Source organism: Trachymyrmex cornetzi, unplaced genomic scaffold, assembly GCF_001594075.2.
Source record: "Trachymyrmex cornetzi isolate Tcor2-1 unplaced genomic scaffold, Tcor1.1 scaffold303, whole genome shotgun sequence".
Taxonomy (NCBI): domain Eukaryota; kingdom Metazoa; phylum Arthropoda; class Insecta; order Hymenoptera; family Formicidae; genus Trachymyrmex; species Trachymyrmex cornetzi.
In genome coordinates this window covers 322,842-345,953 of record NW_017297725.1, presented here as the reverse complement: position 1 = coordinate 345,953, position 23,112 = coordinate 322,842, and the positions used below count along the sequence as shown (strand labels likewise).

General features: G+C 35.8%; 2 protein-coding genes across 4 annotated transcripts; one reads left to right on the top strand and one right to left on the bottom strand.

Annotated features, from left to right (window-relative positions):
- Positions 1-841: 841 nt before the first annotated feature.
- Positions 842-20,201, top strand: Nadsyn (NAD synthetase). 3 transcript variants are annotated; one of them, XM_018509565.1, is made up of 14 exons: positions 842-1,019; positions 4,336-4,444; positions 14,561-14,758; positions 14,980-15,235; positions 15,321-15,513; positions 15,922-16,162; positions 16,627-16,863; positions 17,272-17,387; positions 17,467-17,771; positions 17,856-18,064; positions 18,293-18,518; positions 18,593-18,769; positions 19,645-19,741; positions 19,975-20,003. In XM_018509565.1, the coding sequence occupies exons 3-14, from the start codon at positions 14,613-14,615 to the stop codon at positions 20,001-20,003; spliced, it is 2,232 nt and encodes a 743-aa protein (XP_018365067.1). In that variant the 5' UTR covers positions 842-1,019; positions 4,336-4,444; positions 14,561-14,612. The 3 variants fall into 3 exon arrangements, with proteins under 3 accessions (XP_018365067.1, XP_018365066.1, XP_018365069.1); XM_018509564.1 differs by lacking the exon at positions 4,336-4,444; XM_018509567.1 differs by lacking the exons at positions 842-1,019; positions 4,336-4,444 and having other exon boundaries at positions 14,613-14,758; positions 19,975-20,201.
- LOC108762526 (cytosolic carboxypeptidase 2) lies at positions 2,700-11,803 on the bottom strand. The gene is made up of 15 exons (XM_018509563.1): positions 11,734-11,803; positions 10,319-10,542; positions 9,885-10,037; positions 9,206-9,504; positions 8,719-8,868; positions 8,542-8,650; positions 7,638-7,883; positions 6,674-7,006; positions 5,900-6,127; positions 5,311-5,402; positions 4,998-5,229; positions 4,621-4,732; positions 4,354-4,546; positions 3,663-3,887; positions 2,700-3,291 (listed from the first exon to the last, which is right to left on the bottom strand). Exons 1-15 carry the CDS (start codon positions 11,801-11,803, stop codon positions 2,703-2,705), a joined length of 3,255 nt encoding a protein of 1,084 aa, XP_018365065.1. The 3' UTR covers positions 2,700-2,702.
- Positions 20,202-23,112: the final 2,911 nt, after the last annotated feature.

Here is a 23,112-nt window from a genome sequence, read left to right as displayed (position 1 = left end):
TTTAGATTGAAAAGCATAAAAATATATTCCATGCCATTCTATAAGTGAATAAAAATGCATTCAAAATTGAGAAGGAATAGACATTTGTTTTATGCAATTCCTATAAATGAATAAAAATGCATTCAGGATTGAAAAGAATTCATTTTAACATTCGTGAATCCGTATTTCTGAAAATCTGAATCGATTTTAATCCATTTCAATCCATTCTCGTTTGCTGGGTTTCCAGCAAGAAATGACTCATTAAATCGATGTCGATTCGACATCGAATTGACGGTCATTTCTCACTAGGTTGTAAGTGTGAAATTATATCATTGATGTCACTTTTAGTTGGTGTTTACTATGGATACATAAGTTGGTATTTATAGTCAGTCCTCTAATATTTAAACTTTTATATTTTAAGACTTAATGAATTTAAGACTTTACTTCACTGTCTTATAAATACAGTTTCAAGATATCATAAACCAATCAGAAAATAGTGTTATTTTTTTAAGATATTACTTAAAACGATCTTGAAATATATAAGAACAGACTACGAATTTCGGTTATAACGTATACGAGGAAATTGATCGTATATCTTGAAACGAGGTGAAAATTACAAAAGTGAATGAATATTTACCAAAATATTAATAATTTCATATTATCTAGTCAACACACCTGGTGAATTTGTTCATTTTTATAATTTTCATCTCATTTCAAGATACACAATCGACCTCCCGATATTCCAGTTACGGTAAAAAAAAATCGAATCTCCCGCCAACAGCGTGAAAGCAAATTGTTACTGCAAGATGGCAGCACGAGAATCCTTCATTGAATTCTGAACTCGTACGTCATCAGTCACGCAAAGCAGCAAGCGTTGCGAAGACGTAAAAATTGAAGTAGTGTTGTGTGATTTTCTCCAGTCGACTTCTCGCACGTGTTGGTGACGTTCGTGTTCGAGTTACAGAGCAGAAACAGAAAGAGAAAAAGGAGCATGCGTCACGTCCTGTCAGTTTTCTGACGGAACATCTGGATCATCACAGGTAATAATTGCCAATTTCCGTTCTCATTCCCATATTTCCAACCTCGATTTCGCGACTGATCGCTTAGAGCGAGTTGCATCACGCTCGGCAAAGAAGTCGACTCCTGTTGACTCTTGTGACGTTTTGGATAAAGAGGGGTTACGTGACACCAATCTCGAGATGATGATCGACTGACCTATCCTATGGCTTCACGACGGTTCGTCATGCGAACCACGTGATCGTTTTGATCCGCGCCGTACGTACAGTGGCTGTGAATTGTTTACCACGCGCTCGCGTGTCGCCATGGCGACGTCATGCTATCAATCCGTGAGCACGTGGTGCGACACTCCTGGCGCATGTCAGTCGATTTCGCGGGCGCAAAACACAGTTTGGAGATCAACTCCGCTGATATTGATCGCGCAATATTCTGCTTGAGCTACGGGCAGTGATGCACAATTTAAAACGACCGCCAATTGAATTAATTGCCAATTAAATGCCAATTAAGTAATTACTCCCAAGTAAATTAGTTGACGTTATTTGTCATCATTTTATTGTTATTTTAAATATCATTTTGACGTCAAAATGACGATGTATAACGTCAGCATGTTTGCTGGGGAGTAATTATTTAATTATCTTAAAGTCCTCCTGCGCTTAACGATTAACTTAATTTTGAAATATAATTTCAAAATAACTTAATCGATAACTATAAGATAATATACTATTTTTTAAATAGTATTTTTAATTTTTTGTTTTTCGATATATGAAAAAAAATTAAGGTTAAGGATGACGAATTATATAGTTAGAAATTTTGCCGATTTTAACAGCAGATTAATTAAGTTAATTAAAGTTGTTGGACGAAATTGCCTTTGTGTCCATTTCTACCAATGTAAATTAACTTTAATCTCAGTTTAATTTACTTTTTATTTTTTTCTAATTCTAAGAATTAGAGGAAGAGATAAAGAAGTGCATAAACCGAGATTAAAATTAATCTACATTGGAAGAAATAGATATTAGTTTAATTAATTCATATATTGGCAGAAGCGAGTCGTGAAATTATTGGTCTATTTTCTGTTCCTGCACTAGACTGTTCTAGAACTCTCTTTCTCACTTTAAACAAATATCAAACGTATATCTATCTCACTTTAAGTTCTAAAAGTGTATACTAGTTCAGCCACAAAAAACAGACCTTATAATTACGATATATTTACAGTCCTATATTCACACGTCTATGTTTTTTAATCAATATCAGATGCTAATACTTTTATATTAATACAGTAATTGTGTTATTATACTATTTAACCCTACTCAGTATTCGCGAATCCTGGAAGATTTTCTTTAACTATGTTGTGAAAAATTTATAACATTTGTTTATAACAAATGTTTTTTACAATCATACATAATTTTAAGTTACATAATCTTATCCCTTGAATTCTAATCCTTAAAATGAAAAAAATTATTCAATATTACGTTACCTTTAAGCAAAAATACATTAATTTAAAGTACACTGGATCCCCGAATAGAATCAGTTAAGGAATTAAATTTCGGAGCCAATATCGATTAAGATTAATAATATTAAATAGTAAATGGTAATAATAATGAAGGAAAGGTTTTCTCCAAATTGTTCAAAATCTCAAATAATAGGGAGGGCTAACAACACATACACACACACACACACATCTCGCAGCTTGTTCGAAGAAATAATTCTCAAACGTTGTTGCACGAGGTCTTCGCGCTGTAGACCCGCTTGGTTTGTTCGATTCCTCTGTTTGTTTTCCTCGGCGGCGGTTGTTGTTGTTGCTGCTGTTGCTTTTTCTTCTTCTGCTTCTTCTTCACAACTTTCGGCTTACCCGAATCTGACGAGGCATCGTCCGACGTCGTGCTCTCGCACAAGGCGTCGCGACGGCACGCTCGCGTTCTCGTCGTCTTCGTGACGCTCGTCTTCGCCCCGACGCCGACGCAAGTGGACGCCACCGCACCGACACCGCGGAATTTCCGGCGCGATTCGAGTTTTCGTTGCGGTCGCTGTGGCTGTTTGGACACCGTCGACGTGGCCAACAACTTCAACGAATCCGCTTCAATCGTCAAGAGAGAAGAGGTTCTCGCATCCTTGCCCCGAGAGTTTAGGTCCATCGCCCGTTGCCAGTCAAGCTTCGCATTCTTCCTCTTGGACGGTTTCTGCCCGTCTGTTCGCGCGGATGCCTTCAATTGAGACGCATTCCGCCGCAATTTCTTCCGTGTCTTCCTCGCGTCGTCCTTGTCCGTGTCGTAGACGAGCGGCTTCTTGGACTGCGGCCTGAAAAGACGATGCGCCAAAAGCGTAAATTTATTATGCTTACACATAGAAAAATGTGTTCTGATTAAACCAACAAAAAGATCCAACTAGAATAGCGTTTTGGTGAAGCTAAACAGACTTTCTAGTTATGATAATTCTGTTTAGCCTTACTGAAATGCCGTTCTACGTTGGGTTTTTCTGTTGGTTTAACTAGAACATTTTTCAATGTCTCTTCGCGGAGAATTTTGAAGCACATTGAATTACGAAATCGAGGCACGCGATGTAATAAACAAAAGAATTCTGGCATACATCTAATTGTAACGAAACATGCAACGAGCATATTCTATAGATGCTGTGTGCGCGATAAGTCGAGTAGTATAATATTTACTCACTTTAACGTGACCTCGCCGTCCGTGGGATAGTGCATCAGAGCGTGTCTGGAGACACCCCAGCTCAACGGCGTCTTAACAAATGCGTCGACGAGACGTTCCGCTTCGTTGTTTTCGTCAGCGGCGGTGCTGCTCGACACGCCAGTCCAGATCTGCCGTCTCAATGATGTGAGCTTGATTCTCACCTCTTGGCTAGTCGGCGACACCCGCGATGGATTTCTCAGCATTCTGGCAAACACAATTCGTGATTTTATGAAGAAACGCATTCTTTATAATGAACATTGTCGCTCCAATTAACTGTAACGGTCACGAAGTAACAATCGAAAAACTGGTAAAACTAAATAGCTATTTGTAATAAATCTACAAAATAAAATAAACATTGCTCTCCAAAGGAAATCCGTTTAAAAATAAAAACATTTTGACAATCTTCCGAATATTATCTGTATATCTACATAAAAAAAAAAAATTTTGCTAAAGTATCTAAAAATTTAATTAGATACAAATCTGTAAATAATGTTTTGTTGTACTATCAAAATAATTATGTAGGATGCTCAAATTGATTGTTAGAATGTTAAAACGTTTTGCAACATTGTCATCAAAGCTGAAGCATTCAACATAATTATTTTTATGATTAAATGTGTGGGCAGCTGTTGATGAATTCTTCTTATATTTTTAGTAAAGAAACAGTCTGTACCGAAGACATCGCGGATGTTGCCGAGTCTTCCGGTGATCTTTCCGTGGTAGTAACTCTCCAAAGGATACACTGCGAGGTCTCACAATTTCCGGTAAGATCAACGTCTTCTCCTGTCGCTCGTCTTTCTCGGTTGTCTCCCGCTCGGAGAGTTCGATTATCTCTTCTCGATGTTCTTGCGTACTTTTCCATTCATCTGTGTAAGACACGCATGCACAACATTAACATAAATCGATATAATTATTTATTTCGATTTCGTTATTAACGTACCATCATATTCTCTTCCCTCGCTTCTAACAAAACTTTCATCAGCCGAGTCGGTCAGATCACACAGATCGCTACCTGGATCTGTGGTCGGCAAATCCATCACCGCTCGTCGTGCCTATTGACAATATAACGACGATTTTTATTACGTACAATTTAACTTTGTCACTTTTTAGTTGCTCGCAAAAAAAAGGAATATAAAGAAAAAACAAATTTTAAAAGAATATAATTTTTTATTTCTCTACAATCAGTTATTACATTAAAGTTGTACTTTTTAAATTAATATTATACAAAATTTTAATGATTTAAAACATTCAAACTTATATTTTTGGAAAACTTAATTTTTTTAAATTATGTTGTTATAGCAAATGAGCGATATATACCAGATTTTTTCTGCGCTCCAAATAAATTCTTCCCGCGATGTCCCTTCGTGCTCTTCTTCTGTAAAGACCGACGCTTCTCGGTGGGACGAAGGTTGGCGACGGTGGTGGCACACAAAGATACCGACGGCGACTCGCTAAGAACTCTCCGCCCTCGCTGGACCACGTAGCATCCGTGTACTCAGTCCTACCTTCTTCCGACGAGAAACTCTCCTGTGAGATATCTCCTTCGTCGCTAGAAAAATTTTTTTAATTGTATAAATTACTTGAGGATAATATAAGATAAATAAAATATGAATTATCAGGAAGGATATACCTTGAATAGTCGGTCAAATCGATATTGGTAGGCTCTTCAGCATTGGATCCTTCCTTCGCTAATCTGGCTATAATCTTATTTCGGAGTCTTTCCTGTCGAGTCATGTTTGCGAGTCCATCATCGTTTATCCTGATTCATTAGAATTACATAAATTAGAAATTTTTAAATGATACAACTTTCAAGTGCTTCTAAATTCACAGCAGAATGATAAGCTTTATTTATTGAATTAATTTGATATTACTTACATGAGAGAGGAGAGAGAAGAGAGAAGAAGAAAGAGATATAAGCCCATCCGAGAAAGTGCATGCATAAACATCGAATAGATGTCGATTTGATTTTTAAATTTAATTTTGCGTTTAATTGTTGTTTGTACAAGGATAAATTAAGCGACAAGTTGTTATTTGATTGCCATCGGTTCTTTTTCCAAACATTGAATAGATGTCGATTTGATTTTTAAATTTTATTTTGCGTTTAATTTTGTTGTTTGTACAAGGATAAATTAAGCGACAAGTTGTTATTTGATTGCCATCGTTTCTTTTTCCAAACAAATGCAGAAAATGTGATCGAAGTATTAATCGGACAATATTACCTTCATGGGATCTTGATCGGAAAAGTCAAGCAGGGTCTCGCAGAATGCCTTGCCGATCTGTTCGTAATCTTGAATAGAAAAATGCGTTCCGCATCTTGAGCCGATTTTAGAACCGCCCATAGAAGCCTCCATGGTATAACTGTTTTGCACACCCATCGACCATACAACCACTCTGCCAGTACCTTCTTTCACCTTCTCAACGTGGAATTTGCAATTCTCGAAGGAAAACTGAAATCATAAAACGAAATTGCTAGTGTCACAACAATTAACGTCAAGACACCTGTCTACTCATCACGGATCTTCAGACTAATGACACTAGCAAGAAAAGACATAATAAAACTTCTTGAAAATATATTAAAATTTGCATTTGATAGAGACTTGTAAAATATACCGAAAAATCTCCTTTTATTTCAAAACATAATAAAATTATCATAAATCTCTCAATTCAGTTTGTTTCATTTTTTGATTAGGCATAATTCAATTTCAAAGATATAGTTATTTATTAATTATCGGAACCTAAAGAGAATTTTCGATATTTTATACATATCTAAAAAATGTTGGCAAAAATTTTTTATTTTTCTTGTCTCTGATGTCATGTACGGTGAACAGGAGTCTTAAAAAATTGTTGTGATACGAAAAATTCCCTAAATTTTCAAAAGCTATCAATTTCACTTTAATTGATCGACGAATTAAAATTATAAAGAATTTAATTGTGCGATTTCCGGTAGTACCTCCCCCTCCCCCCCCTCTCCCGTATGTGTGCATTTACATTACCTTATCAGCTGCGTTTTTATGAAGCATCAGCGGAAACACCTGTTCCGACAGCTTTCCGTTGCATCCTGTTCTCTTGTTTTCGCAACCGTAGGCGAATATATTGTGTTTCCTCGAGTGAGCGTGGAGATCACAGTATATCGCCACCCCGCATTCCTCGAGGAGCCTCCGGATCATTAGCTTCGTATGCCAGACAGACGGGTAACTCTCTCTCATCACTGTCCTGTACTGTCGATTTAGATCCTTCCCGGACAAGGAGCACCGATTGTTACCCACTATGACGCCGTCTGGGTTCAGCATCGGCACCAACTTGAAGACGAATCTCTCTCTAAGCTCCTGCGATAATCACGCGATGTTAGGTCAATCGTTAAGCCTCATATAGTTGAATTTTCTCAATCACATCAAGCAAATTTCAATAATGATATTTTAATGACCTCTTTAAATCGCGTTATCGATATTTTTATTGTGGATCTGGAGCGATACACAGAAAGAACAATCTTGCTGAAGAGTGTAAAATTTTAATTAGATACAGATCTGATAAAATAATTTTGTTTGTATCATTAAAATAATTACCTATGTAGAACGCTCAAACTAGTTGCCAGAATGTTAAAACTTTTTGCAGCATTGTCAGTAACATTTAGAAGCGTTCTACATAATTATGATGATCCCAAATTATTTTCAAATCTGTATCTATTAGGTGTTAAACTTAATTCCTGCCGTTTTTCGTCTTCAAAATTGATTTGTTTCGAAGGGAAATACCTTAATCAAAGTATTATTAATTAGAAATAAAGAAAAAAATGGAGGAAATTACTTTGATTAAGGTATTCATTCATCTTCCCTTCGAAACAAATCAATTTTGGAGACGAAAAACGATAGGAATTAAGTTTAACACCTGATATATAGTTAAATTGCTAAATATTTCAGCAAGACCATTCTTTCCATCTAAATCTGCGAAATCGCGTCTTACTCTAGCCCGGTTCGTGTCGCCGGTGAGGAAGTCGATGATACCCTTCATCGTCCAGCTCGACGGTGTCTCACCGGGATGCACCCGAGCCGTGATAACGACACCCCGCTTTCTACGCACGTCTTCGTCGGGGGTCGGTGCGGTGATCGTCAAATAATACACGCCGTTTCCGGCCAGACTGCGGCACAGCAGGCGCAGTTTGGCGAACCTCGTCTTTGTGGGGTCAGCCACGATCTTACCGAGATATTCCTGGGACAGGTTTATATGGGCAATTAGAGAGGTAGATCCCGAGGAGGTAGATCTCGAGATTTAATCTACTAGCGGAACGCAATAAATACAATCGCCGAGACTGGGAATCGTTTGCGATGGTAATCGTGATAAGAGGGAACAGAACGTGAAGTAAATACCGCTTCGTCCCGCGAGCGATACGCGTTTGTGGGAACATTCCACGTAATAATTACTGAAAGTATTTTTAATTCGGTCACGCTGCTTTCCTGCTTCAGCGACAGGAAAACAAGAATCAACGGAAATAAAGTGAGATACCAGCGTTACTTTCACAATTACTTAATTTAGTTAGTAGTGCAGTTGCTTCAACTATTATATTTTTGTAGGGTTACGAGTGAACAGTGATTTTTTTAATACCGCATAAAAACATGATTAAAGTATCTAAAATTTAGTTGGATACAAATCTGAAAATAATTTTGTTAGACCATCAAAATAATGATGTAGGATGTTCAAACTGATTACAAAAATATCCAAACTTTTTGCAGTATTGCAAAAATCATCACGTTTGAATTTCCTAAATAATTGTTGTATTTTGATGACTCAACAAATTATTTTCAGATCTGTATCTAGCTAAATTTTTTAATTCTTCATCAAAGTCGTTCTCTATTCGTGACTGTTTTACCTGTAGATCGGTGTAGGTATACGGATAGCAGTGCGCCAAGTAAACGATGTCACGATCGTGAGGAAATGAGATGTTAAACGTCAGCGTGTGTTTCTCCTTCTCGTCATCGCTTCTGCAATCATTTCGTGTTATTTTTTTATATCTATTTCGCGTTATATGGCATTATAATTCTCTTACGATGAGTCGTTATTTCGGTAATACGTGATGTTGTCGCCGCATCTTCTCCATCCTACGGATCGAGTTCGAGCGTCTTCAGTGGAGTATAAAAGAGGCTTGAGGCCTTCGTTATAAAGGCTCTCTTCTTTGCACATATTTACGATTGAGAACCTGCCATTTTAACAATATACTTTTCAGATTGATTTCTATGGTTTGGATTAAAAAAATAGATACATAATTAATAAAACGCAATCTTGATTACACAAATGAGACGTTAAAATACACAATCTTGATTACGTTTTATATATATATTTTTTTTAAGTTTTAATTTCAATTTAATTTAAAAAATCTGAAACATACAAAACAACTAATAAAAATAGCTTCTTATATTACAATTATGTATTTTTAAATTTAATTGATAAGAGTTGATACATTTTTTTATTTAAATTAATTTTTTAATTTCCCGAAAAATGCATAGTTGATTGTTTTCACTGTCTTTTTTTTATACCTGTATGTGATTCTGCTTCTTGTATTTGATACCTTGAAGTAGTACCACTGTGTATGCCTCTGCGTGTAAAGATCCCTTCTTAGATAGAGCTGATAATACGTGTCGGTTATTTTTACTACTTTGCCGAGGTTTCCGGACTCAAATCGCGATTCAAACTGTAAGTCCGTATTGTCATCTTTCGGCCGGGACGCTTCGGCGATGAAGAAGATGTCGTTCCCATTGGCACACGCGGTTGACTCCCCGGGGAAATCCGTGTGGAACGGTAACACTGTGCTACCGCCTACACAAGATCGGCTAAACTGCAGAAATAATAAGCCCCCATCTTCTAAATTCTCAAACAGAAAATGTTTCTCAGTCGGTTTCGTGTTTTAACGTCCTCAAACAAACTCGAATCGATTATCGTTTATCACTAGAACCATCGCCACCGATGATATCCGCAAGAATTGCCAAAGATGCCAATTCGTTAATTTCCTATCCTTGTTTTCAGTTAGTGAAAAGTTATTTCGAAGTTATTTATATCATTAAAATTATTTTTATTATATTCACGTTTTTAATATTTTGTACAACATATTTAATACAAAGAAAAAAATTGAAATGATTAGCGGACTCAAAATGGCACCATCAGCGGTTCTAGTATTATAAATGTAAGAAAAAATATAGATTATATATCGCGACTTACGTAATTAGTAACGTTAGTTGGGCAGTAACGAAATATCACCGTTCCAAGCTCGTCACCGATTGGTTTGGGTCTCGGTTCCTTTCCGGTTGACACGTAGAAGGCTTCCGGTGTGGCAGGGTTGTACTCTATGTGACGAACTCTTTCTGGGATCACCTGAGAAGTCATTATCTCGATTAATTTTATATAATTATATAATTACTGTATCAACTAGCTTAACATAATAACGGAGTGTGAAATAAATTAATGACATCGCATACCTCCATAAGAAACTCCAAAGCATTTCTTATCAAAATTGTAATTCGTGTAAAAGCAATTAACATTATATACGGTGAATTAGCGATACGCGGCATTTTGTCTTCAGAGAAAGACTGCTCATCGAAATAAAACTATGGAAAAAGTGAAATGAAAAACGGTGCAGGTGCATCATTTTTCACCTGGCACTCGGTCGGCCACCTGGCCGCTTCCTGGATGCTTCCGTCGATGATGCAACGTGCATCGAGTACTGCTCGAAGGGCCTCCTTCGAGTACCGATACCTAGATAGACCCAAAGGTATCGCGAACAGTGCCGATTCCGCGTCTCGTCTTAGAGCTGAGCTCTCGTAACGTTCCAATTGAGACACTTGCAAATCTTGCGGCGTTAGATCAGAGAGCATGCCACCTACGTCATTAAAACAAATCCATTCTTATAATTATTTTTAAAATAAAGTTATATATTTATAATTTTGGAAATATAATTTATTTTTTATTTCACTTTTTATTTATTCATTAATGAGAAAAATAAGTTCACGATCTGATTTTTGTTCGTTAAATTAATCAAAACGATACTTGCGAGAAAATTCGAGATTTTCTATTGGAATATCCTAAGTAGCTTCTCGGTTATCGTGATTATGTATGTAAAATATTAATGAGAAACACAAGGCAGTTTTTCTTGTAAACGAGCAAAAATAGGGAACGGTTATACCGAACTATGGATTAAATTATTCGCGTGATAATGCGCGTCATAATGAGAAGTTCGGTGAATTGGCGTTAGGTTTCGAGAGAATTATACACGATCTTATGTTGCATACAGTAGAGGATCGATGATCGGGTACAATGTCCGTAGGTTCGCGACCTCGCCGCCTGCACTTCGATCATATGTTCTTATGAACGTATCATATTCTCTCCACTATTTCAAAATCAATTTGATAATATGATATTGCATTTCTTCGGCATAAAAAGTGCATTTCAAGTGCAGGAACTACTACATAGTTCAAGAGCGTAAAGGCGAAATGTGTATCACAGAAAGAACGATTAAAGTATTTAAAAATTTAGTTAGACACAGATCTGAAAATAATTTTGATAGATTATCAAAGTAATTACGTAAGATGTAATTACTTCAAATTGGTTGCTAGAATATCAATACTTTTTGCAGCGTTGCTCATAATGCTTGAGAGTCCTATATAATTATCTTAATGATTCGAGAAAATTATTTTCAGATTTGTATCTTGCTAAACTTTTAGATATCTCAGCAAAATTTCTTCCCATATATATACATATAAAATACACACAAATTATTATTCAACATAAAGTCTATTTGTTTATTACAATTCACTTACAAGAAAAGTGTTTGTAGCTATAATTCGATCAGGAGCTCAATTTTTATTACAGTTATTATTGTAATGTTAGTAATAATAAATATATTTATAGTTCTGTATGTAAAAAAGTATATAGTTGGCATCGAAAGCGACTATAATCTATAACGTATATCTTCAGTGTATTGTAGAGAATTAATTTGTTTCGAATAAATAGCGGTTCGAGTTTGCTGTTGATTCTATATCATCCACCAATTATCCTCGTTAGGGGAATTCACCTGGAATGGGTTGAACCGGAAACAGCACGGCCTGGAGTTCTCTCACTCTGCTGCTCGATAGCGCCTTCATCTTTCGTTATCTCTCATCGGTCTCGTTCTCGTCCTGCTCGTCGCGATCGTCAGCATCGACGGCGAGCATCGGCGATGATCTACCACCCTTAGCATTCTCGTGCCAGTCCGTGTATTCCTCCCTCGTCGGCACTTCCTCGCCGAGGAGATACTTGACAATCGGGTTTTTCATTCCCACGTTCACGTTTTCGTGATCCACATGTCAAGAATCCGCACCACTTTTCGCGAGGGCACGTCGAATGATTTTATATTTCCGACACTTTAAATAATCTCAGATTATACCTTTCTCTCACAATTGTGACTTATTAGAATAACACTTGAAATGTTATTATCGAAACAGTAAATGCGAATCTATGCAACGCTGAGCTTTATTTGTTCAACGCTCTTGTCAGTGCATTTCGAAAAGGGCGTGCCCATTTTTCCGAGGGAAATGTAGATATATTTAATTACTGTATCAAAGCTTTATAATAAACAAATTATAAAATACGGTTTTAAAAATGGCAATGATTGCAGTTGAAATTTGTTAGAAAACAGATCTTGTGTAAAATGCGATTACTTTGGAATAATTATAGCTTTAAGAATAAAATGTCACGGTATTTCTTTTTTAATTTTTTCTTTATACCTCAATTGTCACAGATCGATCGAAGATCGATTGTACAAATAATATAAATAATCGGATAAATCTTGAGAATGTCGAGAACGAGTATAGAGGTTCACCGAGGTGAGAGTGCTGACGAGAGGGTGCAAGTTGTACTAGGAGCTCCGCGAAACTTGGAGGTAGATTCCTAGCGAACGCTGATAGAAACCTGGCTCGTTGTTGAAGACATTCAGTGGAACATTCCTTAGATGATTGCCTGACAACCGTCGCGAATCGTGGGCGGAGCTACCCTCGGAACGATCGTTCGTTAACCGCTCCTCGTTCGAGAAGGCCGCCGGCGCGGCTCATCGACATAATATCTCGCCGGTAACTCGACTCGTTCTATTGACGTTTCCAAAGTAAGCGACGCTCATGTAAGCTCGTCGATCGGAAACCGGTGACGAGTTCCGTTTAAAGCGCGATCATGGACACAATCGAGCGAAACGATCAAGAATAAATTAATCCGAGCAATAGGGAAGAGAAGCGCAGCATTGTTGATCCAAGTTTCCTTTTGTGGGTGATACTTTTGGTTAATTTTAATATGTTGACTTCACTATCATGAGTCGTCCGTGATCGACGCCTGACTTTTAATCAGCAATGCATGGTGGTTGCATGAAAAGGAGAAGATTTACTGAAGCATCTAAAAAATCTAGCTGAATACAGATTGGAAAATAATTTTGTTGGATCTCATCAAAATAATTATGTAGAATACTTGAACTAGTTGCTAGAATACTAAAACTTTTTATCGACGCTTAAGTATTCTATCTATTTTGATGGTCTAACAAAATTATTATCAGATCTGTGTCTAACTAAATTTTTAGATATTTCAATAAAATCATGCTTTCTATGATTCGAGCTATCAAACATATTTTTTAAGTTGCTTGTAAAACATAAATGTAATATAAAAATTTTCAAATAAATAATTAGACAAAAATGTAAAATAAAAAGCATATTATTTAACATGATACCGTAAAGATAATAGTTATCTTATTTAATCATATTACATAATTAAGCTATATTTTATCATTATACATTATAATTAACTTTCTATCATGACATATACAGTAAGATATGTAAAACTCGCTGATTACATAATTTGTTTATGTCGTTGATGTGTCATTGGTATTCGATTTATGCAAAATAGGATATAAACTCTTTGTATGAAAAATATTTCTCAATAAGAATTTCATCAACGAAAGAACAATGAACGAATACTTGAAAACTATACTTTGGAAACCATTTCATTACTCTGTTATTAATTAGTAGGAATACTATTTACTAAGAATAGTAAAGTGCGATATTTGATCGTAAAATTTCCAATGTATATACGTTTATATCTTCCTTTTATTTGATGTTTCTTTTCCTTTTTATTCTTTCGTTTATCCAGACCATTACCTTTTCAACGTTTTCAATACATCCTACCATTTTAATAAGTCTGAGAGTAATTTTCCGAAGACAAATATGCGAAGAATGTGTGCGTGGTAGATAACGATCTGTAAGGGTTGCTACGTAAGGTGGTGCCTACCGTGCCGGGTTTTCCGAGTTATTGATCAATCAACGCGCGTCGGATAAAGGAGAACAGAACAGTTTATCATCTCGGGGAGGCGATCAATGGGATTCCAATTGATAATAAAATTGCTGGCGAGTTGCCGCCAGAAGTTCCATCAGACGTACACGCGACCGCCGACTTTTAACAGTCACGATAATGATGGTGCCATAAATTCAATTGCATACGAAACGATAGTAGTGTCGAGGCATCAATGCAATTCTCAGATTGAACTGTCTGTTGACTTTTCTCGCGCTCTAGTTCTTTGCACCCTTTGTTCTACCAATTCATTCTTTTTCTCACGATAATATTGCGAGTATCAGTGATTTTTAATGTTTTATATTTACATATTTTTAAAAGAGTTTCATAAATATTAATATAATATTTGTATTTTTTTTATTGGAGTATAATTTTTAAATCACTTCGATATTATCGCGTTTAATAATCTTTCTAAAAATATTGAAGAATCAAAACTATATTAATTGAGAAAACAATTTTGCACAACTGTAATTCTATAAAACTTGCGATACTAACTCTGATTGAAGTTGAAAGTAACGTATATTTATTTATTCCAGATAAGTGCATTCGATAATCTCATTTAAGAATAACGGTGAACATTTATTTAACATGGGACGTACAGTGACCGTCGCCGTGTGCACGTTAAACCAATGGGCGATGGATTTCGATGGAAATACCAGGAGAATTTTGCAGAGTATACAAGAGGCGAAGGATGCTGGTGCCACTTACAGGAGCGGTCCCGAGCTAGAAATTTGGTAATTAGAAGAAAAAACTGATCTTGTTATCCGTAAAAAGTAGTTATCAGCCGCCTGTTGGAAGAACATATTTTTTATAATGAGATTAGAATTTTTTTGATTGTCAAATAATTATGAAATTTATAATTTATGAAATTGTATAATTCTCTCTCTTTATTACTTTTATTATTTATTATGTTTTTTTGTTGCAATTATATCTTCACAAAATGTCTATTTAACAGTGGTTACAGCTGCGAGGACCATTTCTACGAATCAGACACATTACTCCATAGCTGGGAAGTTTTAGCGACCCTTCTAAAATCCAGTGTTTGCGAAGATATATTGATAGACGTGGGTATGCCGGTGATGCACAAAAACGTGACATATAACTGCAGAGTAGCCTTTCTGAATCGGCGGATTTTACTGATCAGGCCGAAAATACGGCTCTGCGAGGATGGCAACTACAGAGAAACCAGATGGTTCTCTCCTTGGACCAAAGTAATGAAATATAAGGGTAACACCGTGATCGATCATAGTGCGTGTCGCAAGATTCACGATAATCCGTGGTTTCTTGTTATGTTAGGAACGTACGGTCGAGGATTATTTTCTGCCGCGAATGATCTCGCAACTCACCGGTCAGACCATAGTGCCGTTTGGTGACGCGGTCATCGCGACGAGGGATACCTGCGTAGGTTTCGAAATATGTGAGGAACTTTGGCATCCAGCCAGTAATCATATTCCGATGTCATTAGACGGCGTGGAAATTATCGCGAATGGTAATGCTATTGTTACGAAATGTATTTGATATTACAATTGACTGAATAGGCCGGTATATTCATAGTCCGTTCTTATTACAAGACGTTTTAAATGATGTATTAAAAATAATTAATAGTTTTGTGATTAATTATAACGCCTTAAAACTATACTTAAGACAATCTTATATGAGAAATAAATATTAAGATGTAAATATAAGAACTAAATATAAATGCCGGTCTAGACCTCTTCTCTCTTTTTCCGTTCTTTTGCTTTCTACTCTTTTTTTATTCCTCTAATGAAGATTAAAATTACATTTTTTGTAAATTAAGGATATTGTAAATTTAGGATAAGAGATTAAAGGATTAGATCAAATGTTCACTTTGAAAACTGCTTCCTTATTTTTTTCTTCATTCCTTTTTTTCTGAAAGGAAGCGGTTCATATTTTGAGCTACGCAAAGCTTACATCACCGTGGATCTCGTTAAGTCAGCTACTTTCAAGGCTGGCGGCTGCTACATGTTCAGTAATTTGCGCGGATGCGACGGTGGTAGACTATATTTCAATGGTGGCTCCAGCATCACGCTCAATGGCAACATATTAAATCGCGGACGGCAATTCGCTCTTGAGGACGTGGAAGTGACCATCGCTACATTCGATCTCGAGGATATAAGGTAAAGGTGATTGATCTGGATTCTGATTATAAGTAATGCTGTCAGTGCTTAAATATTTTATATAGAAAGAACGATTTTACTGAAGTATCTAAAAATTTATTTAGATACAGATATGAAAATAATTTTATTGGACCATCTGAATAATTATATAGGATGCTCAATCGTGATGATAATGCTGCAAAAAGTTCGGCATTCTAGCAACCAGTTTAAGCGTCCTGCATTCAAAAAATAATAATTATTCTAATTCAATAAAATTATATATATTCAAATCTATATCTAGATAAATTTTGAATTACTTCAACAGAACCGTTCTTTCCGTGTAAACCAAATATTATTGCTTGGAACTGAAATATTAAAGAACTTGATTTATCTCGAGATATAGGGAATTTAGACGTCTCACACCTATCCGCAAAATATTATAAAATAAAAAATAACGTAACACATTCTTCTACTATTCTCTTCAGGAATTACCGAAACAGCATCAGATCGCGATCGCACGCGGCTGCTACGTCGCCTAGTTATCCGCGCGTGAAAATCGACTTCGCGCTCACGCCAGAAAATCTCATCTCAAATCCACCAGATCGACCGTTTGACGGAGCCCAGGATGTATATGGCGATAATGAGCATTCGAGTTTCATGTATCATACTCCGGAAGAAGAGATCGCGATGGCACCCGCGTGCTGGCTGTGGGATTATCTGAGGTGCGCGGACATGGTCAAGATACTTATTTCTTATTATCATCATAAAGTTGCTTGAATTATGTTTATAGAAAACTATTGGTAAAGTAGTTTTTAGGTATGAGATGATTTCTGACATTAATTTAAGATGAAAATTTCTTGACCATATGTCCAAAACTGTTTCTCAAAAACATCGCTTATTCTTAATATTGAATAAAAAAATATGATCCCAAAAGATGAGTCTTCATATCCTTGAAACATACACAAAGTTTCATTAAAATAATTCGAATGGTTTTATTGAAAAAATGATATTTTTCTTTTTCAATTGTAACATATGATTATAAGTCTTCGTCTTGAATTAATGTGAGGACCCTTCGTGCCTGTTATATTATTTAAATTTTAATTATATTATTACATGTTTATACGTTTTAGACGATCTTGCCAAGGTGGATTTTTCTTACCACTGAGCGGTGGCGTCGACTCCGCGTCTTCAGCATGTGTCGTATACTCGATGTGCGAAATGATCGTCGAATCAGTTGGTAGAGGAGGTAAAACTCAGCTACGCTTCCTTCCCTCAAACTACGAGAATCTCTTTCAAATTACGAAAATTCTATTTCGTATATTTAGATACACAAGTCTTGGCAGATATCAGAAAGATCGTCGGCGACTGTGAATACGTACCGGTAGACCCGAAGCAATTGTGCAACACTATCCTCGTCACGTGCTATATGGGAACGGAAAACTCGTCGACAGAGACCAAGGCTCGAGCGGCTGAGTTAGCCAATCAAATAGGGTCATATCATCATGGAATAGTCATAGATACTGCGATATCTGCGATTTTAGGGATCTTCCAACAGGTAACTAAGTTGACACCGAGGTTCAGAGTGCAAGGTGGATCGCCTAGGGAGAATCTGGCCTTGCAAAATGTACAGGTAATTGCTCAATCTTGAATTTTGATGGAACTAGTATCTTGATTATCAAATTACACGTCTCTATGCCTACTATTTTACTTTCAGGCTCGGTTACGAATGGTAATTGCTTACTTATTCGCTCAATTAATGTTATGGGTCAGAGGTCGCCCGGGTGGCCTCCTAGTGTTAGGGAGCGGCAATGTGGACGAGGCGTTACGTGGTTACCTTACTAAGTACGATTGCAGCAGCGCCGATATCAATCCTATAGGTGGCATAGCGAAGAACGATTTAAAGAAATTCCTTATATATTTTAGGTATGTAAGTGATATACACAGTGAATTTTGATCTATTATAATTCGAAAGTTGAAGCTTAAATTGATGTAAATGTATATTGCAATTATTTTATTTTAAATGACAATTTAAAATGTTTAATAATTTTATCTTCCTATAACTAAGAATCGCTGTGTATATTCCATACGATGTCAGATACTTGCACATAAGATTCAAAACAGTAACAATTGCTCTACGTGTTTGAATTCCAGACGTAAACACGGAATATCCGCTTTGGATAATATCCTGGATGCGCCACCCACCGCGGAATTGGAACCGCTGCAAGCGGGACAACTTGCACAATTAGACGAAGTTGATATGGGAATGACCTACAAGGAACTTTCAGTTTTTGGACGATTGAGAAAACAGAGTAAGGCCGGGCCTTTTACAATGTTTTGCAGACTCGTGCATATGTGGGACCATTGTACCCCGAAAGAAGTGAGCTCTTCGAAAATTCTAATTTAGTCGCCTATTTTTCTTTAAATAAATTTAAAAAAAACTTTTCATTTCAGATTGCCGATAAGGTGAAACACTTTTACAGATGTTACGCTATAAATCGTCATAAGATGACGATATTGACTCCGGCCTGCCACGCAGAGTCGTACAGCCCCGACGACAATCGATTCGATCACCGTCCCTTCCTCTATAATCACTCATGGAAGTGGCAGTTTGCGGCGATCGACGAACAGGTGAGAATTATGCGGGAGAAAATCGATGCTCATCTTGCCTCAAGTTCCAAAACGTCAGAAAGCGAGAGGAAACGCCAAGCTATCGAAGTAACACCGCGGTTAAGACACACGTGCAAAAATGCGACGCGTTATGGAAAGAAGTCTTGCATGCATTATAGAACTTGGCGTCATATCATGCGCAGAATGGCTCGTAGAGTCTAAACTTTTTTCGAGTCCAACTACCAGCGACGAGAGCCAGCCGAATAAACTATTAGACAGTATGTTAAAAGATTTCCGAATGTTTCGACATAGGATTAGCAAGCGAATAAATTAATATATATATATAGTGAGTACAAAAAGTATTCCTACGGAGGAGATATCTCTTAAAAATACCTTATTTTTAGAAAATATATATGAATTAGTAATTTATTAGCAAAGAATAAAGTACAGTGTATATTTCTCAAAATTATTTTATCTAAAAAGATGTGTATAATAATTAAAATATAATATTATCTCAATATTATCTCAATAAGCAAAAATTGTAAGAAATTATTTAGATCAGAAAGTATTGATAATTTTAGTTTCTAAAATTATAAGTATATATTTTCGCGAAGCTTTTTTATTTATGTTAGTAGAGAACATACTCATTATTAATAAATTGCTAATTAATGTTTATATATATATATATATATATATATATATATAATTTCTACAAAGCTTTTTTAAAAATCTCTCCTGTGCACAAAATATTTTTTGCATTCACCGTATGCGTTACATATGCACATATAACATGATAAATGGCGTAGAAAATTCAAAGATAGTAAACGACACACCTTGCTATTCTTGGCAAATGATTTTCTATAATTTTATGTTCAAAATAATAAAACTCTTTTCAGGTGAAACGACTCAGCAGCGAAGAGAAGCCATCCAAATCGCGTAAGGGTGCTGCTCTGCGGACTCCCAGATACATGACATTCAGCTCCGTGATCAGCAGTGAGTAAACAAAAAAAAGTGCGCGCGTTAACGAAGCACGTCAAGCACAACATATTTTGGCCGACGAAATAGCCAAAATAATCGGCGAAAGCACCCACCGAAAAATCCGCCCTTCCGGAGCTGCACGCAGGCCAGGTCGAATGACCGGTCTCGAAATTTCGTGCGCACCTATACCGTCGCGCTTCTCACCGCTTTTATTGAAGAGTCATCACCGGCATCATTCTTTGTTGCAGATAAAACGCATCCTGGAGTAGTAGTTTAGCCGTAGCACTTCTTCTCTTATCATTTTGATATTGCAGCGCTGCGATAGATGGATGTAAGTTTCGCTCTTTGAAGCGATTTGAAGGATTTTGTTCGCTCCCAGTGTTAATATTTAAGAAACCTCTGTGAGTGAGCAGTATCGAATATTTTGTGAAATTTTAAATGTATGCGAAATTTGAAAAAATATATTCTATTAATAAAAAGCATGATGTAAAGATTCTAATGCGTAAATCCTTATCCCGACATTGATTTTGTATCTCCTAAAATCAATCTTTTTCTAGAAAATTGGACACACGATGATCGCACTGAGAAAAATGGTCGGATTAAATAGTAATTCTGGTAGAAAATGGACGAATCAGAATTTTCTGGTTATGTCTATTAGAATTCTAGTTGAGATAACTAGAATTCTGATTAATATAATTATTCTGGTAAAAATAAGAATTCTAGTAGATTTTACCAGAAATATAGTATCAACCAGAATTCCGGTTATCTCAACTAGAATTCTAATAAATTTAACCAGAGAGAGAGAGAGAGAGAAATTTCTGATTCATCCATTTTCAACCAGAAAATTTTTTCAGTGCGAATATCAAATATCAAGGTACTTATATATGTGGAGTATGCATACATAATATTCATTTTTATTATCTCTCGCAAACATATATAAGAACGCGTAATCACGTTTTGCCGTTAGCTACAATTAATAACGATTTCTAATTAATAAATAGACATCAATGTCTGAATAACGCAATCGCGCGCTCTAATAGAATTTACAAATTCACCAACGATACGGTACAGCATATGAAACGATAAGTCTGTCCATTAGCTATCCTTTCCTTCTCATTCTTCTCTCCAAAATTTCATATATCTATTTTGTCTACAAATATCGAAAGTATAGCTGTGTTATACGCCGTTTCAGATTTGCACGTATATACATTCATACGTGAATAATATCTACACATATCATCATACGCTCGGTTTGCAATCGCACGTTAATAGTTTGCCCTATCAGTATAAAGTTTGCTCAATTTCACAGAAGAAAAAAGTATTTTATCTTATTCCATAGACATATTTTCGACTCTGTATGCTGTTGAACATTATTTCGCTTAAATTATTCTGATTTAAGACTTTCGATGGTTTCAAGAAACAGTATTTATACACATGAGAATTTTTAAAGCGAAAAACTTTCTTTTAAACACTCTTATTATATCAAGAGTCATATATATGATATATTTGAAATAATTAAATCCAAAGAAAATTAGAGCTTCAAAGTAGCAGTTTCATTCATGGAATTGTATCAAGAACAATTGTATGATCAAGCAAAAAATCAATCCATCGTAGGGTAACTGTCCCAATTACTGTGCCTGTCCTTATTAGTGTGCTTTTGTATTTCGATAAGTCATAAAGAAAACTAGCACGAATAAATAAGAAAAAATATTTTTTTTTGTTAAGTTAAATTGTTAATGCATACGATACCGAAGATAATATTTTATTTTTTGAGTATTACAGTATTTTAAATATTTTTCAAAAGATATATGAGGAATCTATGTGAATCTCCAATAATACGTACTGCAAGATTTTAAGCTTGTCCCTATTAATGTGCTCTGTATTGGAGTTGAAAACGTTGTGTTATAAGTGTACATTGAAATAAATATAATTGAAATAATGATTTATGTAATATTAACCTAAACAATTAGCTTAAATTTATTACCTGTTTTAGTAACTATACGTTAAAATGAATCAAATGTAGATAGGCACACAAATTGGGGGCACATTAATAGGGCCATCGTCGCTTGGAGGACTCACTAATAGGGACAAAAACATGTTTTTTATTTTTGTCAAAAACATTATAAAGTATTAACATTTTTTAAATTAAAGAAATATTAGAAGAAAAAGAAATAGTTGAAAAACCGATATTGATTGCAAGCAGATAAAATTAAAGCTACAATATTTAATAATTAATTCAGTAATAAGCAAGTTGGCTAAAAGGCACATTAATAGGGACAGTTACCCTAGATATTAAAGAGGATGATAAAAACATAAGAATTGTCTTGGTTACTTAGAACTTGTTTCTTGGTTACACCGATAATTCTTAGGTATGTTTTTACCTGTCTTCTCTAATATCTATGATGGATTAACTTTTCTGCTTATTAGACAAAAGATCATATAATTGTTCCGAACGACAGTTTTTGAGAGGTTCTCTTGGCAATAGATACTCTTGGTGATTTGCCAGACCACCGAAAAGGAACTATGAGCGAAAATTCTTGAATCTGCCTGGGATCGAACCCAGGATCTTTGGCATAGCAGTCTCGTGCGTTACCTACTACGCCACGCTCGTGCTCATTTACGTATGAGAGTATACACCAGAAAAAGAAAGATAATCCATGAGTAATTATTGCTCTCTAATTCCTACCGCTGTTTTTTATTCTATCATTCTAGCTTGCGACACTATGTAAGAACGAAAATAATTCAACTTTTCAAGCAGGAACACAGCGACAATGGCGAAATTTTATTCGACTGATTTTGCGGGTTCTGAACGTAATAAAAAAATTCAAACAACTACTGGGGAATGATTTAAAGAAGGTATAAATATAAACAAGGGATGATTGGCTTTAGGCAATGTTATTTTACAACTCGGTGATGGAACATATATCGAAAGACAGTAAATTTATAAGATTCATTGGGGTGGTAATTCCATAATTCTTATAATCAATAAGGATTACGAAATATCCAACTCCAAACATTAGCTGTTATGCAATATTATGTCATTGGATACTTTGTCCCATCTCCACGACATACTCTAAGTAGTTTTAAAGCGCTTTTGGCGCCTTGCTTGTCAATCCCACGTAAAATGTGAAAATCGTGATACATGTGAGAAGGATCGAACCTGAGATCTACCGACTACAAGTCGGTTACTCTCGCACTAAGCCATACGTTTCCACGTATCATAATACAACTTGTGGTCTTAATACCTGTATCCTTAATTCTGTAACTCTTAATAACGACATAATAGTATCAGCTTTTTTTAATTATAAATTCTTAACATTGGATTTTCTTATTATATACAATGTCTGCGCTACGACAATGTAATGATATATATATATATATATATA